At 33.7% G+C, this 23,360-nt stretch overlaps 4 protein-coding genes across 10 annotated transcripts; 2 read left to right on the top strand and 2 right to left on the bottom strand.

The window, feature by feature from the left end:
- Positions 1 to 6,481: 6,481 nt before the first annotated feature.
- On the top strand, positions 6,482 to 11,289 carry LOC140990386 (agamous-like MADS-box protein AGL11). The gene is made up of 9 exons (XM_073460065.1): positions 6,482 to 6,591; positions 7,458 to 7,648; positions 9,615 to 9,696; positions 10,081 to 10,142; positions 10,362 to 10,461; positions 10,544 to 10,585; positions 10,695 to 10,736; positions 10,882 to 11,036; positions 11,111 to 11,289. The coding sequence occupies exons 2-9, from the start codon at positions 7,467 to 7,469 to the stop codon at positions 11,142 to 11,144; spliced, it is 699 nt and encodes a 232-aa protein (XP_073316166.1). The 5' UTR covers positions 6,482 to 6,591; positions 7,458 to 7,466; the 3' UTR covers positions 11,145 to 11,289.
- Positions 11,290 to 12,642: 1,353 nt separating this feature from the next.
- LOC140990479 (uncharacterized) lies at positions 12,643 to 14,426 on the top strand. Its single transcript, XM_073460190.1, has 6 exons — positions 12,643 to 12,968; positions 13,110 to 13,208; positions 13,294 to 13,335; positions 13,417 to 13,546; positions 13,944 to 14,045; positions 14,127 to 14,426. Exons 1-6 carry the CDS (start codon positions 12,726 to 12,728, stop codon positions 14,228 to 14,230), a joined length of 720 nt encoding a protein of 239 aa, XP_073316291.1. The 5' UTR covers positions 12,643 to 12,725; the 3' UTR covers positions 14,231 to 14,426.
- A 316-nt stretch (positions 14,427 to 14,742) lies between these two features.
- Positions 14,743 to 18,180, bottom strand: LOC140990478 (putative methylesterase 12, chloroplastic). The gene is made up of 5 exons (XM_073460189.1): positions 17,546 to 18,180; positions 16,750 to 16,989; positions 16,503 to 16,646; positions 16,037 to 16,171; positions 14,743 to 15,145 (listed from the first exon to the last, which is right to left on the bottom strand). Exons 1-5 carry the CDS (start codon positions 17,816 to 17,818, stop codon positions 14,873 to 14,875), a joined length of 1,065 nt encoding a protein of 354 aa, XP_073316290.1. The 5' UTR covers positions 17,819 to 18,180; the 3' UTR covers positions 14,743 to 14,872.
- A 621-nt stretch (positions 18,181 to 18,801) lies between these two features.
- LOC140989571 (nuclear cap-binding protein subunit 2-like) lies at positions 18,802 to 23,275 on the bottom strand. 7 transcript variants are annotated; one of them, XM_073458827.1, is made up of 8 exons: positions 22,509 to 23,232; positions 22,202 to 22,425; positions 21,253 to 21,391; positions 21,154 to 21,187; positions 20,173 to 20,274; positions 19,609 to 19,662; positions 19,421 to 19,527; positions 19,041 to 19,262 (listed from the first exon to the last, which is right to left on the bottom strand). In XM_073458827.1, exons 1-8 carry the CDS (start codon positions 22,530 to 22,532, stop codon positions 19,185 to 19,187), a joined length of 762 nt encoding a protein of 253 aa, XP_073314928.1. In that variant the 5' UTR covers positions 22,533 to 23,232; the 3' UTR covers positions 19,041 to 19,184. The 7 variants fall into 7 exon arrangements, with proteins under 7 accessions (XP_073314931.1, XP_073314924.1, XP_073314927.1 ...); XM_073458829.1 differs by having other exon boundaries at positions 22,875 to 23,218; XM_073458826.1 differs by lacking the exons at positions 20,173 to 20,274; positions 21,154 to 21,187 and having other exon boundaries at positions 18,851 to 19,262; positions 22,509 to 23,252.
- Positions 23,276 to 23,360: the final 85 nt, after the last annotated feature.

Below are 23,360 nucleotides of genomic sequence, written 5' to 3'. Positions count from 1 at the left end.
GCGCTTTGAAATCTTTGAAGATCTGGAAAACATCTGATTTCTTCTTGATCGGATACACCCAACATCTCCTAGAGAAATCATCAATGAACGAGACAAAGTATCTCGCTCCTCCTAGGGATACAATCGGTGCTTGCCAAACATCCGAATGAATCAGCTCCAATATGCTTTTGCTCTTGGCAGTAGAAGTGTCAAATTTTAATCTGTGTTGTTTACTGGTAACACAATGCTCACAAAAGGGTAGTGACACTTTTGTAAGTCCCGGCAGCAGCTTCCGTTCTGAGAGAATTTTCAACCCCCGTTCTGACATATGCCCGAGCTTTCTATGCCATAACACTGTTAATTCTTCTACTGAACCATTTGATGCAACAGCTAGTTTTGCCTCTTTGTGTGTTTCTCCCAAAAGTACATACAGATTTGCAGCAACCTTTTCCGCCTTCATAACCACAAGCGCACCCTTCACAATTTTCATGATCCCTTTCTCGATACGAGTTTTGCACCCGATGTCATCCAATTACCCCAAGGACAAAAGATTTTTCGTCAGTCCTTTCACATGTCGTACCTCCTGTATGGTGCGAATGGTGCCATCAAACATTTTAATTTTGATAGTACTGACCCCAGCAATTTCCAAGGCATGATCATTTCCCATGAATACAAATTCTCCTGAGACTGGTTCATAATGATCAAACCATTCTCTCCGAGACGTCATGTGCCACGTCGCTCCTGAATCCATAATCCATGTGTCACAAAATTTTTGTCTGCCTTCTACAACAGTTGTTGCTTCGCTGAATAAAATTTCACCACTGCCTGAAGTACTGACCACATTTCCTTGAGAACTCTTCTCGATACTCGTACACTCTTTCTTGAAGTGCCCTTTACCGCCACATTTAAAGCAGTAAATATTTTTCTTCTTACTTCTTGACTTTGATCTACCTCGTCTTTGGCTCCCACTGGAGTCACGGTCCATAAATCTTCCTCTTATCATCGGTAAAGCCTCTGCCTGCTTCGAGATTACCAACCTGTCTTCCTTATTCTTGCGCTGGGTTTCTTCTCCGAGAACCGCAGTTAAGACATCATCGAATCTTAGAAAGCTCATAAGAATATTGTTGGTTATGTTGATGATAAGTTGATTATATGAATCTGGTAGACTTTGAAGTAGAAGCTCCGAACGTTCATTTTCCCCTATTTTATGCCCCATGGTAGTGAGTTGGGCAAATAGAATATTCAGTGTGTTGATATGGTCGGTCATAGATGAAGATTCCGCCATCCGAAGAGTATAAAGCCTTCTCTTTAGGAAAATCATGTTGTGTAGGGACTTGATCTCGTACATCTTTGTCAGAGTATCCCAGATAACTTTGGCTGTTTTTATCTCAGAGATACTTGACGAAACTTCGTCTGCTATAGCCAAGTGTAGATTGGCAACAGCGTTGTCATTCATCTCATTCCACTTTCCATCATCCGTAATCTCCACCGGTCTATCTCCAATAGCCGCCAAGTAATTCTCCTTTCTTAAAACTGCTTGTATCTTTATTTTCCACAGCATAAAATTGCTTCCGTTGAACTTTGTTATCTCGTACCTTCCCGCCATTATGTCTACAACAATTTTAGTAGACTGGACAAAATAATCTCGCCTTAAATAAAAAATCTCAAAAAATCTTTTCTGATGTGGAAGATCAGTCTAGACTGCAACCACATAGCATACTCAGAATTTTAAGAAATTTTAAACCAAGGCTCTGATACCACTTGTTGGTCCCACGTGCGGAATTTGAGATAATAAAACCCGAAAATAAAGAATAAACTGGACACCGAGATTTACGTGGAAAACCCCTAAAAATTATTAGGGTAAAAACCACGGGCAAGATGAAAAGAATTTCCACTTTAATATTTTGTGGTGTACAACTCACTCACTGTGTTTCCAAAGAGAACACACACTCTCTTAATACAGGAGAACAAACACCTCACAAATATTATAGAATGCTATAAGATGAGAGAAAACTCGAAAAAGGGATGATATCAGAATGAAGGAATGGAGCTCTATTTATAGAGCCTCTGTCAGTGTGAATACGCGTTAAAAACGCGTAAGAAAATTCCTCTTCAAATTTCCTGCGGCCAACCTCGTTTTTTTTCCTTTCAAATTAGGCTGCAAGTTGACTTTTCTACCGACAAAATTAAGATCCGTGAGACGGTCTCACATGAGACTCACTCTAGAAGCAATTGATTGAATTGAATAGAATATCCCACGTTTGATTGTGATCCAAGATAAATGATTCTTGATATTTAGTTTAAATTTTAATTAGAAGCAATATCATTGGCAAATGCATTGATTGAGTTGATTATGATATATCACATTAATATGATAGACTCGGACTTAATTCTATCCCAAAAATAGAGATAATGTTATCTTAATTTATATACACAACTTCTAAAAATTTAATCAAAACATAAGACATCTATCTATTAATAAATGTGTATGTTTCAACGGTGAAACAAAATATTACCAAATGTCGAATATTTCGATTGCTAAAAAAAGTTCGATAATTTAAGTGGTAAGCAACTTTAGATATAATATAGTACAAGAATTAATGATCACAAATCAATAATTTGCCTAATGTCAGCGTACACCAAAGTAAACGTGGCCACGAAGCCCGTTAGACTCCAATTTGGACCAAACTCGGCCTAAAAAAAGACATGACATTCCTCACATAGATTTTTACTATATTTCACTTTCAACATTTATAAATAGTTTATTATATGTTATTCCAAGAATGTTAATTTTGTATATTATATTCGAGTGAATATCTCAACACAAAACAAATAATGGAGGGTTCATAGTTATTTTTTGTTTTAGTGATATGTTCACATGAAAATCTTATACAAAATACATAAAGAGTGTTACTCTCGGTGTAAGTATGGATCAACATGATAATTAGTTATTTTTTCCATAAACATTTCATCAATCATTTTTTTTTCTTTCTTTGTTTTTTTTAACAATTTATTACCATAACTATGGAAAAGCAGAAAACATATATATTCTTGAATTAATATTAATAATTAATTAAAATCTATTAATTAATGAAGCATTTAAAAGACAATTCACCTTTCAAAAAAAAAAAGACAATTCACAATTCTAAAAACATCGGCTCTTTTATATAAGTAATAATAATAATAATAGTTAATAGATAATAGATAAGTAATAGATAATAGATTTGGAGAAATCAACATAAAATTAACTGACATACTGAAATGCGTCCAAAAGAACTGAAATTCAAAAATGTCACATAATAATGAAAGTGAACTAATTGCACAGTAATTATTTCAAGAAGCAGTTGAAGAGATGGATAACAAAAAAAGTAGTTATTTTGTGAGACGATCAAATTAATCTTTATTTGTGAAATATGTTAATATTGTTCATATTTTCAATAAAAAATAATAATTTTTCAGAGTTGACCCAAATGGAAGAATCGTCTAATAAAATTGACTCATGAAATCGTCTTACAAGAATTTTTGTCCCAAATAAAAGTCTTTGAAATGAATTTTGGACACATTTAGTAAACAAGCAGAGAACCAAATCACAATTGAAGATGTGATCAAGAAGAAATCGTGGCCTTGAAATGGACAAATAAGTAATTCCATCTGCTATTAACTCTTTCATCGTAGATAATTGCACTAGCAAATGACTGGATTTTATGACGTGACCGGGTCTCTTAATAATTCGGCCTCCAATAATTTTACTCGAGGTGCGGTGCCGCCCGAGATTTTAGAATGAGAAATAAGAATTTGGATTAGTATTCCACATTGACACAGTGGTGTCTTGGAGGACATCACAATTCACGAGTTCATGTTTCTTAAAATCTGGAAATTTTGTAAAATAATTTTGATCAATTATTATTTTAAAAAAATAGAATTTAAAAATTAATTGAGGAGATCAATTTTTTTTAAATTAAATAATTGGTTCAAATACAATTGAAGAAATAAGAAAGAGTTGCGGAAGATTTAAAAAAATACTCCCCCTTTAAACCGTTGCCGACGACAGCTGATTAACGGAGTTTTTTGTTTTTTAATTTCGATTAATTATTTATTTAAAAAAAATAAACTCCTCATATAATTAATACTTACCAAAGATATTTGGCAAATTTCCCCCTAATTAACACACGAACTATGCTTGACAGTTTTTATATTAATTAATGTAACTAAAGTAGCAGAAAACAAGAAACCGGAGAAAGGAGAATTACGCAATAATGAATAAAAAGATTAGTAGAAACACGAGTCTCGTCTCTCCGCAGTGTCTGCCGCTCCTTTTCGCTTCGTTTTCGCTTCTATCAATTTCAGGGTTTTTTCAAACTCGAAGTTTTGATTGTGTAATCTTTTATACCAGTTGTTTTAATGGAAAAGACGGAAACTTTTATTTACCAGAACCAAGATTTCGTCCCAGTTTTCGTTCTTGACGAACTCTAGTTGAATTCCACATAGCTTTAGATTTCCCAAGTTCTAAGCGAGACAATTTGCTATCCTGTTCAAGATTATTGAAGATCGGGTCATTTATTGTTCTTGCTAAACTTCGATTAGTTGAATATTAACTTCTAGATGAACTTAAGAAGCTTTTAGTAGCCATTACATTTAGCGATTGAAGGGTTATAAGCTTACTTTGAGCCTACTACTAGCCTCAAGATGTTTTTAATGTTGATTAGATTTTAAATGGTACTGAGTTCAAATTGGCTTCATTGGATCAGACCCCCCCTCGTCTGTTGCATGTTCTTCATCTGCAAACAAGACGTACACAAAATGATATGAATATTCTTTTCACAGATTTGCAATGTCCCAGGTTTTCAATACATCAATGTGTTGGTACTCTTGGATAAGACATGAAAAGTATACTAGAACACACACACGCACCAACACACTAAAGTTGCATCATTTTCATAACTGAATTTGGGATAGTTGGCATCAAGATCTTTGCTGTAAACTTATTTTCTGACAATTTATCTTGAGTAGCAAGCTGACTCTGGGGCTTTTGATGCACATTTGTGTTTTCACTTTTTGTCTTTTTTTGTCTGATTGTTGACGCGGATCAATAAAATGTTGATGCGACACCGAGAAATACTGACATGTGTCAGACGTCACTTCATTTAAAAAACAGTAGAAAGCTTCAACACAACCTGACTTACATTACCAAAACCTAAATTTGAATGTTTATATAAGCAAAAACACAAAATAAACAAACTTTATATCATAGAAGAGAGATTGATATGTACAACAAATTTTGACTTGATAATTGTCTTGGAACCAATTTTAGAAAAAAATGGCTTTCATATTAATGCTGTGGAATCAAATCCACTATAAATAATGCAACGTGACACTGTTACGCAACTCAATTAAAATGTTCTGATTATAACAACGTTGAAAATCATTTTCCAGTTCCCATTGTCTTTATTACAAACTTTATTTTTCTTCTTCATCTTTTATTTTTCCATAAAATGTTTTCATCCTATCTCGAAAAAATTATTTAGATCTTGTCGGATTCAGGCTAGACCGATTTATTTTAAATAAAAATTATAAGTAAGTTTAATTGATTTTCAAGTGTATAAATTACAGAAAAAATATTGAAATCTAAAAAAAATAAATTAAAACTCATCATTTGGTCAACGTAACGGACCGGACTGATTACACAAATTAGGAAATTTCCAGATTGAATACAAATTGGGCTAGATTTTATCGATTAATTCACATCTCCCCGTCAGATATATAGTGCCAACGTGAACTCTAGGTGGACTGCACCAAACCCTAATCTGTCGAAACACTGATTTAACATATACGTATTAGTTAGGACTTCACACCATCATTAGTTAGCCACATAAATCATTAGTTTCCATGGGAGCTTTCCAAACTAGCTAGATGGCCCATATCAAGGTTAATTTATGAATTTTCGAGTCAAATTCGAACTGTGTTGTGTATAATTATTAGAGTACTTGACCAATATATATTGTGTAATACGTTGTATATACAAGGAAATAATGATAGCAAACATAAAGCCTGCGTTATGAAAAGTTCAAAAAACTCGATAATGATCGATCGAGCTCGTGATGAGGTCAAACTAGATCACTAGCTCGCTCAACTCATACTATATATCTAGCATTGAAAGGGGATTGGCAATTATGTGGTGAAGCTAACTCCTAACTTTGATCATATAATGATAGTATAATTTTCAAAACAAAATTATATTGTTTTTAGTGGTTGAACATTACAAAGTAGAAGTAAAAGAGAGAAGCATTTTGCAAGGGCACAATGGTCCATTGGCTAAAAAAGTTGCAGTTTTTGGTGAGTTTGTCCACTGCAAAGCTGCTGAAAATGGCTAGCCCACAACACCACGCATGGTGCATATCTGGAAAACAAGTCATTTTCTTGGCCAGCTCAATCTCTAAGTCTCTCTCATACCATATACAAAGAAAGAAAGAGATAAATATATATTTATGGGTCACATTAATCAATGAACAAGAGCCTGTGATTAAGTCGGAGGGGAGGAGTTCCTTGAAATTCATGTTAGCTTAGAAATTATTCAACTCGCCGGGAAATAGCAATATTTTCCGAAGAAGCCAGGTTTGTGTGTCATTCAGATCATGATGGTTAACTTAAGCGGGGAACATCTTTTTTTTATTTTCGAACTTGAGGTTTCATTTAATTTCTTTCCACTTCATGCATTAGGGCACAGTTTCAAATGTTATCTTTGTTATTTGTGCAAAATTTACTGCAATTCAGTGGTTAAGCATAGATCTGAGCTAAAGAGAAAATAAAAATAAAAATTCAAGCTTTCTTGCATGGAAGATTTCGTTTTCATTCATGGTTTTTGGTTCCCAATAACTGCTTAAAATTATATGAATAAAAGTATGTTTCAAATCCTTTCTTCGTACAAAGAAGAAGAAGAAGAAGATCAAATCTTGATGGGTTTTCACACCATTTTATCACATTTTTATGCATACTTCGTCTTTCTTAAAGCTACAATGTTTCCCTTCAAAAAAATCATCATTTTTCCCCTCTGTTCTAGCTAATCTTCTCCTGAGAGATCGAATAAAATCTTAGTCCCCTCCATGATGTGGTGATTCTCTACCATCCCTTTTATTTCCTTGTTTTTTTTATCATTACATCAAAGTCAAAGTCATGGGCTTTAATTTCTTTAATAATCCACCATTGTCCTGTCATTTTTTAATTTTTTGTATTCGTAATCATGAGATCTATGAGCTTCTTGACCAGGGATGAGAAAAAGACAGAACTTTTACCATGTTAACGTGCAAATTCAAGAAATGCCTTTTCTATGAGTGTGTGTGTAGATATAAATAGTCTTTTCTAACTCAAATTTTCTGTGATATATCTTCGGTGCGCATTTATTTTCCGGTCCTTGAGAAGTATTATCAATTGATTAACAAAATTTTGACAAGAAATTTAAATCACGTTGATATTCTGATTAGGGTTGCGAAATGGGACGAGGAAAGATCGAGATCAAGAGGATTGAAAACAAAACCAATCGACAAGTTACATTCTGCAAGCGTAGAAATGGTCTGCTGAAGAAAGCTTATGAACTTTCAGTTTTGTGTGATGTGGAAGTTGCACTGATAGTTTTCTCTAGCCGTGGACGAGTCTACGAGTATGCCAACAATAAGTAATGCTCACAACTCTTCCTTCTTCCTTCTTCCTTCTTCGATAATACATAATCATAACTATTGCATGTCCTGATGTGATCTAAACACATTACTAGTTTGGTTGGAACGACATCTTTATTTTAATTAAAATTTCAATATTCTAATTGGTGTTAATTAAGTAATCTAGAGTTACTAATTACCTGCCAGCCTAAATCATACAACATTAACATCTATATTATACGTACATTAAACGAAAGCATGGTTTTCATTAGGCGTGTGATGCCTGCATTAAAGTTTCGATCTTACCCTTTGGTGTATCACTACTTAAATATCAATTTGGAGTTATATATAGTCTAATTCGTTTTTGTGTAACATATATAAAAAATATATATTTTCTTGGACTATATGTAAAGTATGCATAAGGTAGAGTTCAATATTTGCATATAAAATAGTAGACACAAATATCTATAACAGCAGTAGAAACGGTGCGAGTTCTGATTCTTTCACGTTTTTGTTGTTCAAAACTAGCATTTCATTTTAGGGATTATAGTTCCAAAGCTTAGACAATCTAGCACTATAAATCTTCAAATAGACACAAATATCTATAACAGCAGTAGAGTACTTCTGATTCTTTCACGTTTTTGTTGTTCAAAACTAGCAGTTCATTTTTGGGATTATAGTTCCAATGCTTACCCAATCTAGCACTATAAATCTTCAAATATTTCCTTCATGTTTCCAAACACAAAGTATCTATCTACAGCAGAAGTACTGTTGCATGTCTTACAAAGATAAAGGTCTACAACACTCATTAGGTTAAGGTTCTCTGTCTTTCCAGTTTCATGTATCTTAGTCTACACACACACACATATATATATTATGTCTTTCTACCTTTATGTCCACCGCTGAGACGTCATTCACTTGTTGGACGTGATGAAACATATCAAAACTGTATATCTATTAGGTGACTGTCACCTCAGTGGTGGACACAGATAGTCGATAGTATGTCAACACATCAAAAATTTTATATATATATATATATGACAACTGTAGTACAACACACAATCTTTTATTAACTATTTTTTTAAATTTATTCTTTCAAGTGCAAATGTCATCCCAAATATAATTAATCACCCTCTTTAATATTTAGTTAATACGCAAGTAGGGCTAGCTAGCTTGCTTGCTTCCAATTCACAATGTTGCATCACCGAATGTAAGCAATTATAAGATTTTAATTTTATAAAATCACAAATAAAAAGAAATCAACCATGTCCATAAAGAATACTATAGGAACGTTGTTCCCCCTAAAATTCAGAATTTATCAAAACAATGTATATATAAAATATCTGAACACTAATCAATTAAGTGGTTAAGAAATAAGCCCACTTCTTGGTCAGATATTTTGTTACAAGCAAAATTTGAACTTTTTTAAAAGATGATATTATTTCCGCTCAGCCAAATATCNCGTCTCTTTGTAATTTAGGTCATTTACATTGTTAAAATTTCAATATCCATCTTCATTTTATTTGCAATTTGGTCATTTTTCTGTATATTGTTGATATGGTGTTAACATGATGATGACTTGATGACAAAGTGGTGTCTCGGATGTGTAGTGTCACATTAATAATAACGATGAAAATGATTAAATTGTCAAAAATTGTAAGATACGTAATTGACATTCAAATTTAATAATTATAATATATTCATATTCCATATATATCTATATTAAAAGGAAAGGTAAAAAATTATAAACTTTAGAATGATTAATAGAAATGCATGATAAAAACTGGTTCCATGTGTAAAAATGGTTAAGATGTTATATTACAACCAATTATTTATGAACTAATTGTTTTAACCATGAAAGTAAAACATCGAGATTTTCTTGTATAATTTCTGCACGCATCCTGTATATATATATATTATGTTTGAAATCATGATGTATGTGTATATTACTAGTTATATGTGCAATATACTATTACATGTATGCAGCATTAGGTCAACGATAGAGAGGTACAAAAAGTCAACAGCAGATTCCTCAAATGCATATACCACTCAAGAGATCAATGCTCAAGTAAGTGATCAGTTTGAAATGCATGCATGTGCTTGGATATTTGTTATGGTAACCGACCAAGCCTTTTGACATATATAGACAAGAAAATATTATCACAAAAATATTGAAAAAACCTTAACTTATATATATGAGCACCTCGTAAGAAATGTGTGTGTGTATGTTGTATTTGTTGAATTGTCTTCAACAAAGCTCGGATTGCAGTCAATATCTGATCCAACTACCAGGCTATTTTCATCGCACAAATGTGTGTATGTTGTATGTATGTATTTTCATCTATTGTAGAAGTGTATGGATTTTGTTTGTATAAAATTCATCAGTCGCCTGTATGAAATATGCTGACGGATTTTTTTGTGGTTGTTTCTTATTATTTGAATTTGAATACAGTTTTACCAACAAGAATCGAAGAAGATGCACAACCAAATACAGATGCTCCAGAACTCCGACAGGTATTAATCTAATACGTCCATTGTAATTACATGCAGGAAAGAATATATGATCCAAGAAAAAGCCGAATATAAATGTGTGTGCGCTTTTCTTTTAAAAATATTTCGATTTTTTTTTTTATAAAGAAAATGGATTTTTTTGGAAAAGGTTTTGTTAATGAAGTGTAAATGTAGTTTATTGTAGCATGCTAACTCTTTACATGCATGCGTACTCTTTCGTAGGCATCTTTTGGGTGAGGGTTTGGGGTCGTTGAATGTGAAGGAGTTGAAGCAGCTCGAAACTAGGCTTGAGCGAGGCATCACAAGAATCAGGGCCAAGAAGGTATAATATATAAATAATTACAGGAAATCAATTATCACGCTTTTTCTTGTTAATTCTTTATGCTATTGTTTTGCTCCAACAGCATGAAATGATACTGGCGGAAACTGAGATTTTGCACAAGAGGGTAATTTTCTTCAGTATATAGATTTTTCCCTTTTACAAATGTAGTCCTCGTGACGAATTCGTGATGACCATCTATTTAATTTGTGGAACCTGTTTTTTTCCGACGACAGGAAATTCAGCTGGAGCAGGAAAATGCCTGTCTCAGGGCAAAGGTAATGTTAATCATGCAAACATTAAAGAAGACGATTCTTGTTATGGAGTGCAATAATCGAAATGATTGAATAAGTAGATGGCTTTAATCAAATTAGAAGATACGTAATAGGAATTCTATAATGTTTATTTTCTGAAAAATTTCAGATAGCAGAAAATGAGAGGCTCCGGCAATTTAGCATGATGCCTGCTGGGCAAGACTATAGCATCCAGTCATATTTCACAAGCAACGCGCTCCAATTGAATATGATGGAGACTGTATCGGTCTATCCTGTTCCGGACGAGCCGACTCTTCATCTCGGGTAGTATTCTTTACATGCATGCATGAAATTAAGCCTATGTAATATTTATGCTTAAATTTTTGTTCCTCTTCTAGTCGATTTCTCCGCGGCCTTGATTGTCCCGAATAACATACGAGTGTTTCCATTGTAGTATTTGACAAACTGTATCGTTTTGGAGGCATGGAAGTACAGCATAATGTCTTTTTCTTGATGATCAGTACTGGATATATAATGTAACCTAGATAATTCTATGAATCCATCTCGTTTAATTTACTTAGACCCCTCCAAGGATTACCTTCAGCAATATGGTAATGGGACCATTCAATTGCTGTATAATATTTATTATGGATCTACTCTTGATCGGTCCAACTATATGAAATTGGCCAACAATTAATAAATGGTGAATTGCATACAACCGTATTGTGAAATCTCAAAATATATAGTTGACAACTCAAGTGAAAAATAGGATTTTAAACCCTGTTTTTTTTTTTTAACAAAAAAAAAGCTAAAATAAGCTCAATTTCATTATTTTAGACGTAGGCGATTTTAATATTTCCGAAATGTGTTTCACATTTTATATGTTTCAATATACGAAAATTTCATTAAAATCATACATTAAATGTTTTACAGTTAATATGTAATGGTTTTTGTAACATAAAATTATAATATGATCAAAGAAAAATAAAATTAAAATATCACAGCTTGACTAAAAAAATAAAATATAAGAAAATAATGTGATTTATTTTCATTTGTATTGATTATATTTTGAATTGAATGCATAAAGTATGACTGAAAATTATTTTGTAGACGATCATATTAATATATTTATAGGGGTCCATGAGAATTTTTTTTTTTTTAAAAAAATAAGGAATTAAATATCTATTTATTTTTCAAAGAAAGTTAATTAGCTGATCTTTTGAGATTTCACAAGGAGTTTGTATACAATTTACCGGCAAATAATTTTTTTTAAAAAAAGAAGTAAATCCTTAGGTAAATAAAAAAAAATGATTTAATTTTGGGAGGTTTCTTATTATCATCGACATGTTGCTCAATCGTCATGCAATACCGAATCGCCTAGCTATGTGCAGACATATATAGGCCTTGAATTAATCGCAATTAATTAAGCGCATGATCTATGGCCTTTGAGGCGCTTCAATGCAAGTTAGGTGGAGGGGATGGGAACATTTTTTCAACCTTTTAATTTGAAAGATATTCATATAATAAATTAATAATATAATATATGCTCATAGTGACTATCTATATATTTATAATATGTTATATTTCCATATTCTAACATTTCTCTTTTTCTACTTACTTATATAATTTTCTCCTACCATTCAATTTAAAAAATTCATGAATTTTATTTTAAAATATAAAAAAACACTCGTTTAATTTCCATTTTTTCTACAGATTACATGCATCTTTGCTAGTATTTTATGTATAAAAGAACTATTATGTTCACTCGCGGCTAGTGTTAATTTATTAAATGGTCGCATAGGTCGTGTCCTAATTTATATATGGGAGTTCTCATTACATCAATATTAGCAACAGGTAAACCAACCTTTTTGAACAAAAAAAAAAAGGATACCTAGCTCGTGTTTAAAATTTAATGCTTTTCGCGTTCGTGTGTGTGTGTATATATATAGAGAAGAAGAAAAGTATCAAGAAGAAGAAGAAGAAACAAGATTGTTAAACAGACAGTTAAATAAAATGACTACGGTAAGTACTGAAGTTAAAGGAGACAAGAGCGAAAGAAGGCTCAGAGTATTATGCCTGCATGGGTTTAGGACCAGCGGAGAAATCATCAAGAAACAACTCACGACCAAGTGGTCGGAATCTGTTCTACAGAAAATGGATCTTGTTTTTGTTGACGGACCTTTTCCGTGTCGGGGAGAATCCAGGGTCGAAGGAATCTTCGATCCTCCGTATTACGAGTGGTTCGCGTACAACGAGGTCAGTTTTTTGGCTTTTGCAAACCGTGGTTTTGCCACTAATTTAGTTTGTTTTCTTTTGTTCTCATTCATGACATGGGATTTTGGATTGCTGATTGCTTAAAATATTGTTTCTGTTTTTCTCCTGGGGATGGAATTATAGGATTTTACCGAATACCAAGATTTTGATGAGTGTCTTGATTACATAGAAGATTGCATGGTTCAATATGGACCGTTTGATGGACTTCTTGGCTTCTCACAGGTATTTTCATGTGTATTTACACGAACATCATAGTCAAGTGTCTGGCGAATATAATCTAATTTACATTTGCGTTGCAAAAATTCAGGGAGGAATCCTATCTGCTGCACTGCCTGGATTACAAGCCAATGTAAGTCCGGTGTCAGCTTTTATCTATTTTTTGATGTGGATATTTGGGTGAAATGCAATTAAGTGTGGATCTGAGTTGCAGGGTGTGGCTCTCACAAAGGTGCCCGAGATCAAATTTGTGGTCATAATTGGGGCAGGAAAGTTCCAGAAACGATCGGTGGCTGAAAAGTCTTATCCAGCGCCGGCACAATGCAAATCCGTGCATCTCATAGGTTGAATATGTTGTCTTAATCAAACCTTGTCTGCTTCTCCAATGATTTGTGGTGAAGCGGCCGTTTTTAAATCTTTTCATGAGTGAGTCTTATATGAGACCGTCTCACGGATCTTAATCTGTGAGACGGGTCAACCCTACCCATATTCACAATAAAAAGTAATACTCTTAGCATAAAAAGTAGTACTTTTTCATGGATGACCCAAATAAGATATCCGTCTCACAAATACGACCCGTGAGACCGTCTCACACAAGTTTTTGTCTCTTTTCATAGACAGCCGGCTAATCCCATTAAAATTTATTGCATTACTCAACTCGTGGAAAGTGTTGAAGAGTTGTAAAACTAGATTTTTTACTTCGAGAAAACATACTTACAATTGACTTGTATTATGACACAGGGGCGACAGATTTCTTGAACCCTTACAGTATTGCGCTGTTGAACGAGTTTGTCGATCCTGTGGTGATTCATCATCCCAAAGGCCACACTTTTCCAAGATTTGGTGAAGTATTTCGTAACTTTTTTCCTGTCAAACTACATACAGATATTGCCAAATGAATAACATTATTTTCTTGCTGTCCAGATGAGAAAAGTTTGAAGACCATGCTAGGCTTTCTTGACAAGTTGCTGGAAGAGATTAAAGAGGAGGGAGAGCAAGAAATGGAGGCAAATAACACAGAAAAATAACAAAAACTGATGTTTTAAATTAAATAAGATACTTGTACTGTATACATAAGAGAGATTTAAGGAAAGAATTATAGTATTTTTTATTTTTATTTTCTTCGTTTTTTTTCCTTGGAACCACAAATTACACTTTGAGGTTGTAAAACTCAGCTTGTGCAACCACGATCACTGCGATCAATGAAATAAGGACGAAATATCAGCTTGGGTTCAGACAGCTAATATCTCATATGCATTTGAAAAAGGTGCTCAACACATGATCAAGGCTACTTAAATTCCACCACAACACAAATGGTTGACAATATATCGTGAGAACTGAGCTGTTCTCTCGTCTTCATCAGATTTAGCATAAAATTTGCCCAAAATGTAACATTTACTTGCATCTTTTTTTCATATGTCGTGTGGTAGTAGCTCATGTGAGTAGAATCAAGCACGCACTCTGTAACCAAAGTAAAAAATAAAAAATAAAAAATAAAAAATAAAAAAAGGGGAAAACAGCAAATAATTTAAACTGTGTCGTATCATTTTCTATATATATATGTATGTATGCACATATATATTAAATTTAACATATTGCTTAACATATAGTACACCCCCTAGCTACAGAAAGAATCTCCGGAAACATCTATACCAAAAATATGTTTGTTCCTACGGAATTTGGGCAATTTCAAGCAAAATTTTATGTAAAGACTGAGGCTTTGAGAAAAAAGGACAATGGTCGCTGCCTTTGATCTTGAAGACGCCTTCTGGTGGATTTTCTCTCACAAGCTTTTCTTGTACATCTGGTGAAAGGGCATAATCATCCAGCGTTTGAATGTAGAATCTACGTCCAATTCCGTACTTTTCTGCTGATATAGACAGTTTCTCCATCATGGGGATAAGAGGAACGGGTCTCATGGAAACCATTGCTAAAGCAACATCCTGGAACAAGATAATAAAATAATGCAGTTGGTCTAAGTGACAAGAAAAAAATCATATACTTCCTATTCTTAGATTGCGTTAAACAATCATTACAACAACCAAATTAAGTCAAATTCAAAATGCACCTGACAAGATGAATTCTAGTATTCCAGATTACAAGATAAAAGATGTCAAAACTTGAAGTTTGTCTACATTTCATTGTTTCATAGTTAAAATACATATTTAAAGGAAAACAAAGGATTTATAAACAGGTTCAACAATGCCAAACAAATTATGGTATGCCTGATATGAAAAAAAAATGTAGACTTTTAAAAGCAAATGACATAGGCAATTGTTTTTTAAGATTATGAGCGGGGTTGGATCGAGAAGTCAAGACAAGAAAAGCGTTATTTATTTTTTTTAAATCTTGCATTTGGACAAAAACTATTTCCAGAAATGATCAAGAAAATATAAAACTTAAGCTCCAACTTCTCTACAAAAAGACTTCGTTTTACAAAACTGCTTCTACTTTTTTCTTAAAAAGCAACTAAAAAACTCTTTTTCATAAAGTACATTTCTAAGCTACATTCTTCAATACACAAACTGATTATATTCTTATGTTCCTATCAGAGACCATGTTACATAGAGCCGTTAAGTTACTTCATATCCAACCCAGAGGTAGCTCTAATTACTTTTATTCTGATTTCACTAAGCTATAACGACATATACCTGTTCGTGGTTGTAGTCATAAAAGAGACAACAGATCATCATACTAAATCGCTAAATGAAAATGAGTGGGTAATGAAGAAACGTTATGTACTGCTAAGTAAATCTTTCACAAGTCTTAAATATGATCCAAACTCCTAAAAGTAAAGATTCCCAAAAAAAATAGTACGATGGATGTGAACTTACCTTAGCAGGAGATTGATTAAAATATAACCCATGCATTTGCTGTTTTTCAAACATGAATGCCGTTGGAGGATTGTCTTTACCATTGCCATAAATTAGAGACTTCGACTCAGGTGAAAAAAGTTCTGCAGAACCAAGCTGCAAGAGAATTATGTAAATGCACGAAATAACAGAAAATGAATACCACAAAAGCAGGGTGTAGTCCACAAAACAAGCTAAATGGAAATGGGGAAATTCGCTGACAGTTCATGACAGATGATAAAAGCTTACTTAATGGAGACCAACATGTTCATTTTCTATGAAGGAGACAGACAAAGTTTGAATTATTTTCTCACAGGTCAGTGGAAATCTAAAACGAAATTTTGTGAAATTCCAGATTCATTATGAGTTCAATGTTCCAGTGATTTAGGACATAGCATCAAGCTACTTCACAGAGAATAGAAACTTTGAGACAGAACTTTAAACACACCTCTTCAGCAAACACATCAAAAGGCCTCTGCCCATTAGATATCATTGTAGCACAAAGGTAGATGGCTTTTGAGATCCTCTCCGGGAGATGCTCTAATGCATAGGAAATGCAAGCACCTCCACTACTGTGGCCAACCAATATTACCTGCAAAGACACACCTGTTACGCGGACTGCATCCAATGCCTGTTAACAGAAACTAAAAGTGGACTCTGAAATTAATCAACTATAAATTCCAAGTACTTCCTACCTTTTCATCCTCCGACAATTCCTGCAGAAAATCAATCAATGGTTTTGAGTATTCTGCCAGTGTGGCGACCTTGTTTGTATCAGTTAGATCAATACCAGATCCTGTTAGATCCAAGGCGGTAGGAAATAACCCTGATTCCTCGAGTAATGCAATACTTTTATACCAACACCAAGCTCCGAATCCTTCACCATGTACCAAAACAAATTTCTTCGTTTTGAGATTCTCCAAAAAATCTGGTAACTGTGAACGAGTGAAAAAACATTTGATCATTAGATAAATTATAAAATAAATGAAAAGGATGATCCCTAATAAAGGAGGTATTTAGGGGGTCGTGCTCGTCTAGAGAAAATGCTTGCAAAAATATCCTAACCAGCCAACTAACAAGTGATAAGTCACTCAGAATGGAGTTGTGGCACATCTTTAATCTTACAAGAAACCATATAAAAATCAAACCGCCCTTTGCACAAAGGTTTATTAAATACCCCAAAAAAGACTCATCGGGCCTAAAAATAAGAACCACCTTTCTATTTTCTCAACGAAAAAGTCCATAAATCCCAACTTTTGGCACCCTTTGAAATCTTGGCCACACTTTCTATGTACGGCAAAAAGAATTAAATACAAAATAAGAGATATCATAAATAACTCAACCTTTTCCCTTTAGATCTTAATCGTGGCCAACCAAATTCAAAACAAAATCCAGCCGCAGAAGTATCAGTAAATTAACAAGGAAATCAGCTCAGACTTCAAAAGAAGCAAAAACAAGCGCAAGGCACTACAAACAATATAAAATTTTTACATGTTTATTATTAGCAGGGGCATTAGAAAAAGGGTCAGATAAATTGGCGGTGCGGCGGCGAGAGCTGGTGGATCCAATTCGCCTAGACATGGACCCATTCTCAAATCTCTGAGAAAGCTGATGCTGCTGAATAGCCATAGCAAGCGCTTGTCTGTGCAGCAATTCCTCCTCTGTTGCACCCTTCCTCTTCGACAAAGAACCCCTTTTACTTCTTGATCCAATCCCACCATTCTTGATATCCTTCTTATGCATGCACATGAGCTTATTCCCCATTTCGGCAAAAGCAAAGCTTGAATTTTTAACAAAACCCAGATATTATTTTTCTTGATTAGTCAGCAAAAAACCAGAGAGGCAGGAATAGCATTTGAGGGTAAGAGACACAAGTAGGTGGTGAGGGAGAGGGGTGGTTTTATTTTTAGGATACTAACTAATAATGTAATTTTGCGGTGATTAAATTAACTAAAAAACCAAAATAAAATCGTGTGGGAACAAGGACCCGGAAACCATCTCAAGTGCAAATTTAAGCAAGCAATTATGCAAGTAATCTTTTTCAACGTTCATTGTTTGTTTGCACTGGCTCCCATTGAGGCGAAGACAAAAGAAAGTTTATTTTATCAATGTGTTTCTTGTTCTCTAGTTTCTTTATTTTTCTGTTATTGTTTTTTTTGGCATTGGATACCATCACCATCATAATTCATAAAAAAAGTCTCGTGATAGCGAAACATCAATATTCCGATTTCATGATTAGTCATTTGAAGGAAAATTTGTTGTTATTATTAATATTAACAATCATTATTTGATGTGTCGCATTACGTTAACGAAATATATATTTTTGGATCAAAGTTTAATATTTTATAAAGAATGGAATTTGAATTTTCGAATTCTCACGCTAGAGTTCGGAATCTTCACTGATGAGTTGACAAGGCCTGATCGGGCGAAAAGTTGTTTATTCATTTCAAAAAAAAAAAAACTGGTCTTTATTTTGGTTGTTAAGTCAAAAAAGATGAGATAATTGAATGGCCTAAGAATTAGTTCATTGACCAGAAACAAACACTTCAGAACATAGAAGAATTAACGTGTCTGAAAGTGAGGTTCCATCATGTACGAACTCTCTTAGTTAAGAAACTATCATCTAATGACTAAAAATGACCAAGTCACATTTTTAGTGATTAGATTAGATTGATTAAATATTTATAATTAAAGTACTAGCATTAAACTATGTCCCTCAGCTCTAGATTCTGAAAAAATAAAATGACAATACTAGTCAGTTATATCATGCCAAGAAAGAGTAGGTCTTCGTGAGACGATTTGATTCGATCTATATCTAAAATGAAAAATTAATATTTTTTGCCGATCTGTCTCACAAATTTGACATCTCAGACAATTTTATAAGAGTTTTTTGCCGAAGAAGTCTGAGGAGACTTGTAACAACCCTGCATATTGTAATATAGAGGAATTTGTTTCACCCTTCGCATACTGATGGGAAACATGGACCTTTACTCTGCGATACAGATATTGTGAAGGAGAATTGCAAAAGGCCAGTGAGACTTGTATTGGAATGTGACCACAACTTTTATATCGAAGCAAGGAGATATATGTTCTTAGACAATTAAATTCACATACAAGCTGCCGAAAGTTCCTAAGAAAGCTTCTTAGGATCCTCCTCATCCTCATCGTCATCAGAATCACCACTTTCTCGAAACCGTGGGTTTTTCTCCTGAAAATAAAAATGACAATGGAATATGATGACCAGAAACGGACGTTTTCCCCATAATTCTGTTGATTCTTAAAATGCAAAACCCCAGTTTTGGAACGAGATTTTAAGTAATATATAAAGGTTAAAAAAGTATTGTCCTATTAACAACAAAAACTCACAGGTCTGGATTCATGCTCTGGAATTCTCCTGTATACATAATCTGACCTTCTCTTTGAGAACTCTGAAACCCCGTGGTCATCTTCCCGGTGTCGTTTACGAGGGTAATCTGTTTTTTCAAAGCATGGCAGCAACCAATGAGTTTTATACAAGACGACAAAGACAGTCTATGCCTCAACGAGAATAATACCTCTGCCATGGCGGTGAGGTCGCCCCTGATAATAGTTTCCACCATGTCCACCAACTACAAAAGTTGAAGGTTAGAAATAAGTGCAGTAGATTCATAGATACAAAGATTAAATAAACACCAATATGTAGCTAATCCTCGAAGATATTAAATACAACCACTAACTAATCCAAATACCATGTACCCTTGTGTAGAGTTCATAGATTTTACTTTAGTCATAAAATATATCCTACAGAAAAGTATAAACTCCAAACATGTATGAACAACATATACTTCAGCAGTTCAGTATTACAAGCAAGATGACGAACATACTGGGTTTCAATATCTATGCATCCATAAGCAAATGCAAATCACACTCAAGGACCATCAGGAAAAAATATTTTTTAACTGTGGCTAAATATTTATACAGAAGATTTCAATTGTGTGTGTGTGTGTTTTTTTTTTTTTTTTTAGGAAATGGAGATTTTATGTGTGTTCTGTGTACACAAAGTGAAAGAATCCATTGAGGACCTTTAGTTTTGTGATTGAAGCCAAGTAAATCGATTTTAAAATTGTATGCCTACTTACAGTCAGGTGTCATAAAAGGTGGAAATGAACTGGAACCATAATCCACTAGCTGCCTCTGTGCTTCCAACTCTTTTTGTACTAATTTACCGTAACCACCCCTACGTATGATAAATCAAGGAAACTAACAAAATTTCATGTCATTTATCTACAGACAGATATTAAATAACAGTATAACTATGGATATTCTTAATCTTTTTCCTATATGTCATAAAAATGTCAACCAATATACAAGCCAAAAACAAGATTTCATGCACGATGCACCCAATGGAAGATTTTATTTTGGTACCACATGAAGTGAAGAGTCCACAGAACACAACTCGGCGAAAGGCGAATCAAGAAAGGGAAGGGACGGCGCCTAAAAAATCCAGTAAGACATGGTATTGATGATAAAGGCTTTAAGCTATCTGTTCGACAGAACTATAATATAAGTCTGATCACATTTCCAAAACCAATTATTCCAATTCTAATAGACGATGGAACCATAACAATATATCTCATGAGGTAATGAAACAAATTAAATTAAATTATTCGATAATTTTATCACAAACTTTTACGAATATTTTATATTTCACTAAAACAAGAATTAAAAATATGGTTAGAATTTAATTTTGAAAATTAAGCAGTTTAAATTGCACAAATTAGGTCGTCTAATTATCCTCGTGACCCTAGAACTTATGCCAAAATACAATTTCAGTTACGATTTCACATAGTTTTGGATCTAATTTTATTTATAGGAACAAAAATCAAAAAATGATTTTGCTTTTGATTATTTAGAGACGGTTCCGATTTTGGTTAATGGTTCCGTCAACTCCAATATAGTAATGCTCAACTCAAAAATACATAGTACTTCTCACGGAATTCAAAGAATAAAAAATCTTTGCACAGAATAATAATAATTTCAACTAAATAAAATCAAGCATGAATCCAAAAATTTAAGAAGTTGAAAGAATAGTTGTTCTAAACAATAGGCTAAAAGGATATCTGGATCATAGTCAGTCCGATATTCATCCCTTACCTGGTAAAACGAATCAATTAGTTCTAAAGTGATTAGGAGGGTGAAGAAAAATTTATTTGTATCACCTGCCCACCACTTCGGCCACGACCCCACTGCCTGCCCTCTTGAAACCCCCAATCAAAATCAACACGAATAGGACGATCATCGAGAATTGTACCACTAATATATTTCACACAATCTTCGGTATCATCTCTGGAGTAGTACCTGACAAGCACAAGGTTCCAACATGAAATTATGAAACTGAATGATATAAAACAGCCTCCCATATCGTTTTATCTCAAAGAGTATGGGATTAACAACATAAAGCAATCAAGTATTAGAGAAACTTAAAAGCTACATAACAGAAATGGAAAAAATTAATCTGTGATTTAAATCACCTCAAAGACATAAATTAGCATCTAGCTATATAGACGGAAGACATAAATGAGCAGAAATAGGATATCAGAATTGGACAAAATTGCTACTCTTGGTGTTACTACAAAAGAAAGGAATTTTCTTCAACATTTACCAGAGAAAATATTTTTAAGAAGTATATGACGGCATATACTCATAAATATATCGATATATTAATTGTGAAGAAAAGTGACCCAACATTTGGCACATAATTCAACTTAATCATATGCTATGAAAATGTGTGTATGAACTCTGTGAACCATAGAAAGACTGTAGGCTGGTATCTATGTGTGGCCTGTGCTCAAAAATAGGTAAAACCCATAAGTATCACCAACTAATAGTTATTCATCTAAATAATGATCCATGTCCAATGAAACCCACAAAACAGCCGAATTTTCAATGCATCGATCAATTCATTGGGGTCAGTCACAACTTTTCTAAAAAATAACCATTAAAAAAAAAAGCAGCACAGAAACAGATGAAATCAATTTAAAAAACTTCCAACACATCTGATGTCACTTTTTAGTTCTCAGATGAGCAAAGCAAGGAAATGGTTAAAAACTTTCCGTATGCAACTAATACCCAAGGAACTAGAGTTTATCAATTAATGTAAAGGCTTACACAACAAAGCAGAATCCACATGGTGTTTTAGAGTTCTTATCCAAACCCATGACTATCTTCTTAATCTCTCCAGCTCGAGTGAATAGCTCATACACTTGCTCCTCTGTTGTGTAAAATGACATGTTTCCAACATAAACTGTGGTCGAGCTTAACAGAACCTCTTCAAATTCTTCTTGTGTCCCGGAAAACCTCCTATCTCGATAAGCTGATATCTTGTTCTGATCCTAAGGCAATGTTAAAACAATAAATATAGTAAATTCAAATTGACTACGCACCAAGAACAAGAAGTTAAAAGTAAACCGTGTACAATTTCTGAAGAATGTGGTACCATATTTACTGCTGAATGATCAACTACCTCACAAATTCCCAACAGAAATTAGCAAGAGATAATGGACGAACCTAGAAGCTTATACCGTGCAGTATCAAAATGCCAAAAATATAAAAAATTTAAAAAATCAAAAACTGTATCAAAAGAAACCGCGCAAAAATCGTGAGGTTTGGGTGAAAATCAAAGCAAAATTCCGTGAAGCATAATAAAGCACAACACTTTATGACGAACAAACAAAAAGCTCAAAATTCCTATCTGCGAATTGGATTTCGATACTGCAAGTGCTGCATAATGCCCTCAAATAGTTAAAGAGAGTGCATTAGATGGGAAAAAAACGCGAATTACCTTAAAGAGGGAAGCCATCAGAAATTTGTACAAGACAAACCACAAAATGAATTCCTGAGAAATTAAAACCAAAAGTAGCAACGATGACACAGATAATATATATCAGATTGACCGACGCGCCGTGTAATCGAACCGAAAAGTTATTGGCAGCAGTGAAGAGCAGTTGGGCGCTGGACGCTGGTGACGACGAGTGGCTAGGCTTGGGTTCAGGTTGTTCCGGGCTTCGGTTCTGGAAGCTTTGTTCTTTTGGGCTTCGGTTCTTTCTGATCCTGGGGCCTCTTGTTTTTGGATAAATTTCTGGGCTTCTTTCTAAATATTATACACATACATTATATTTTCAAATTTAAATATTGAAAATATCCTACATATTTTTGACATCACAAATTACTAATTTCATTGTTTTATTGTACAAAATGATATCGAACAGAAAATTTAATGCTTTGTTGAACATTTTATATATCCTCCAATAAATTTATCAGTCTTTAC

The sequence above is a fragment of the Primulina huaijiensis genome, chromosome 12, assembly GCF_012295235.1.
Source record: "Primulina huaijiensis isolate GDHJ02 chromosome 12, ASM1229523v2, whole genome shotgun sequence".
In the NCBI taxonomy this organism is placed as follows: Eukaryota; Viridiplantae; Streptophyta; class Magnoliopsida; order Lamiales; family Gesneriaceae; genus Primulina; species Primulina huaijiensis.
The sequence above is the reverse complement of the archived record's forward strand: the minus strand, read 5'-3'. Positions and strand labels throughout refer to the sequence as shown.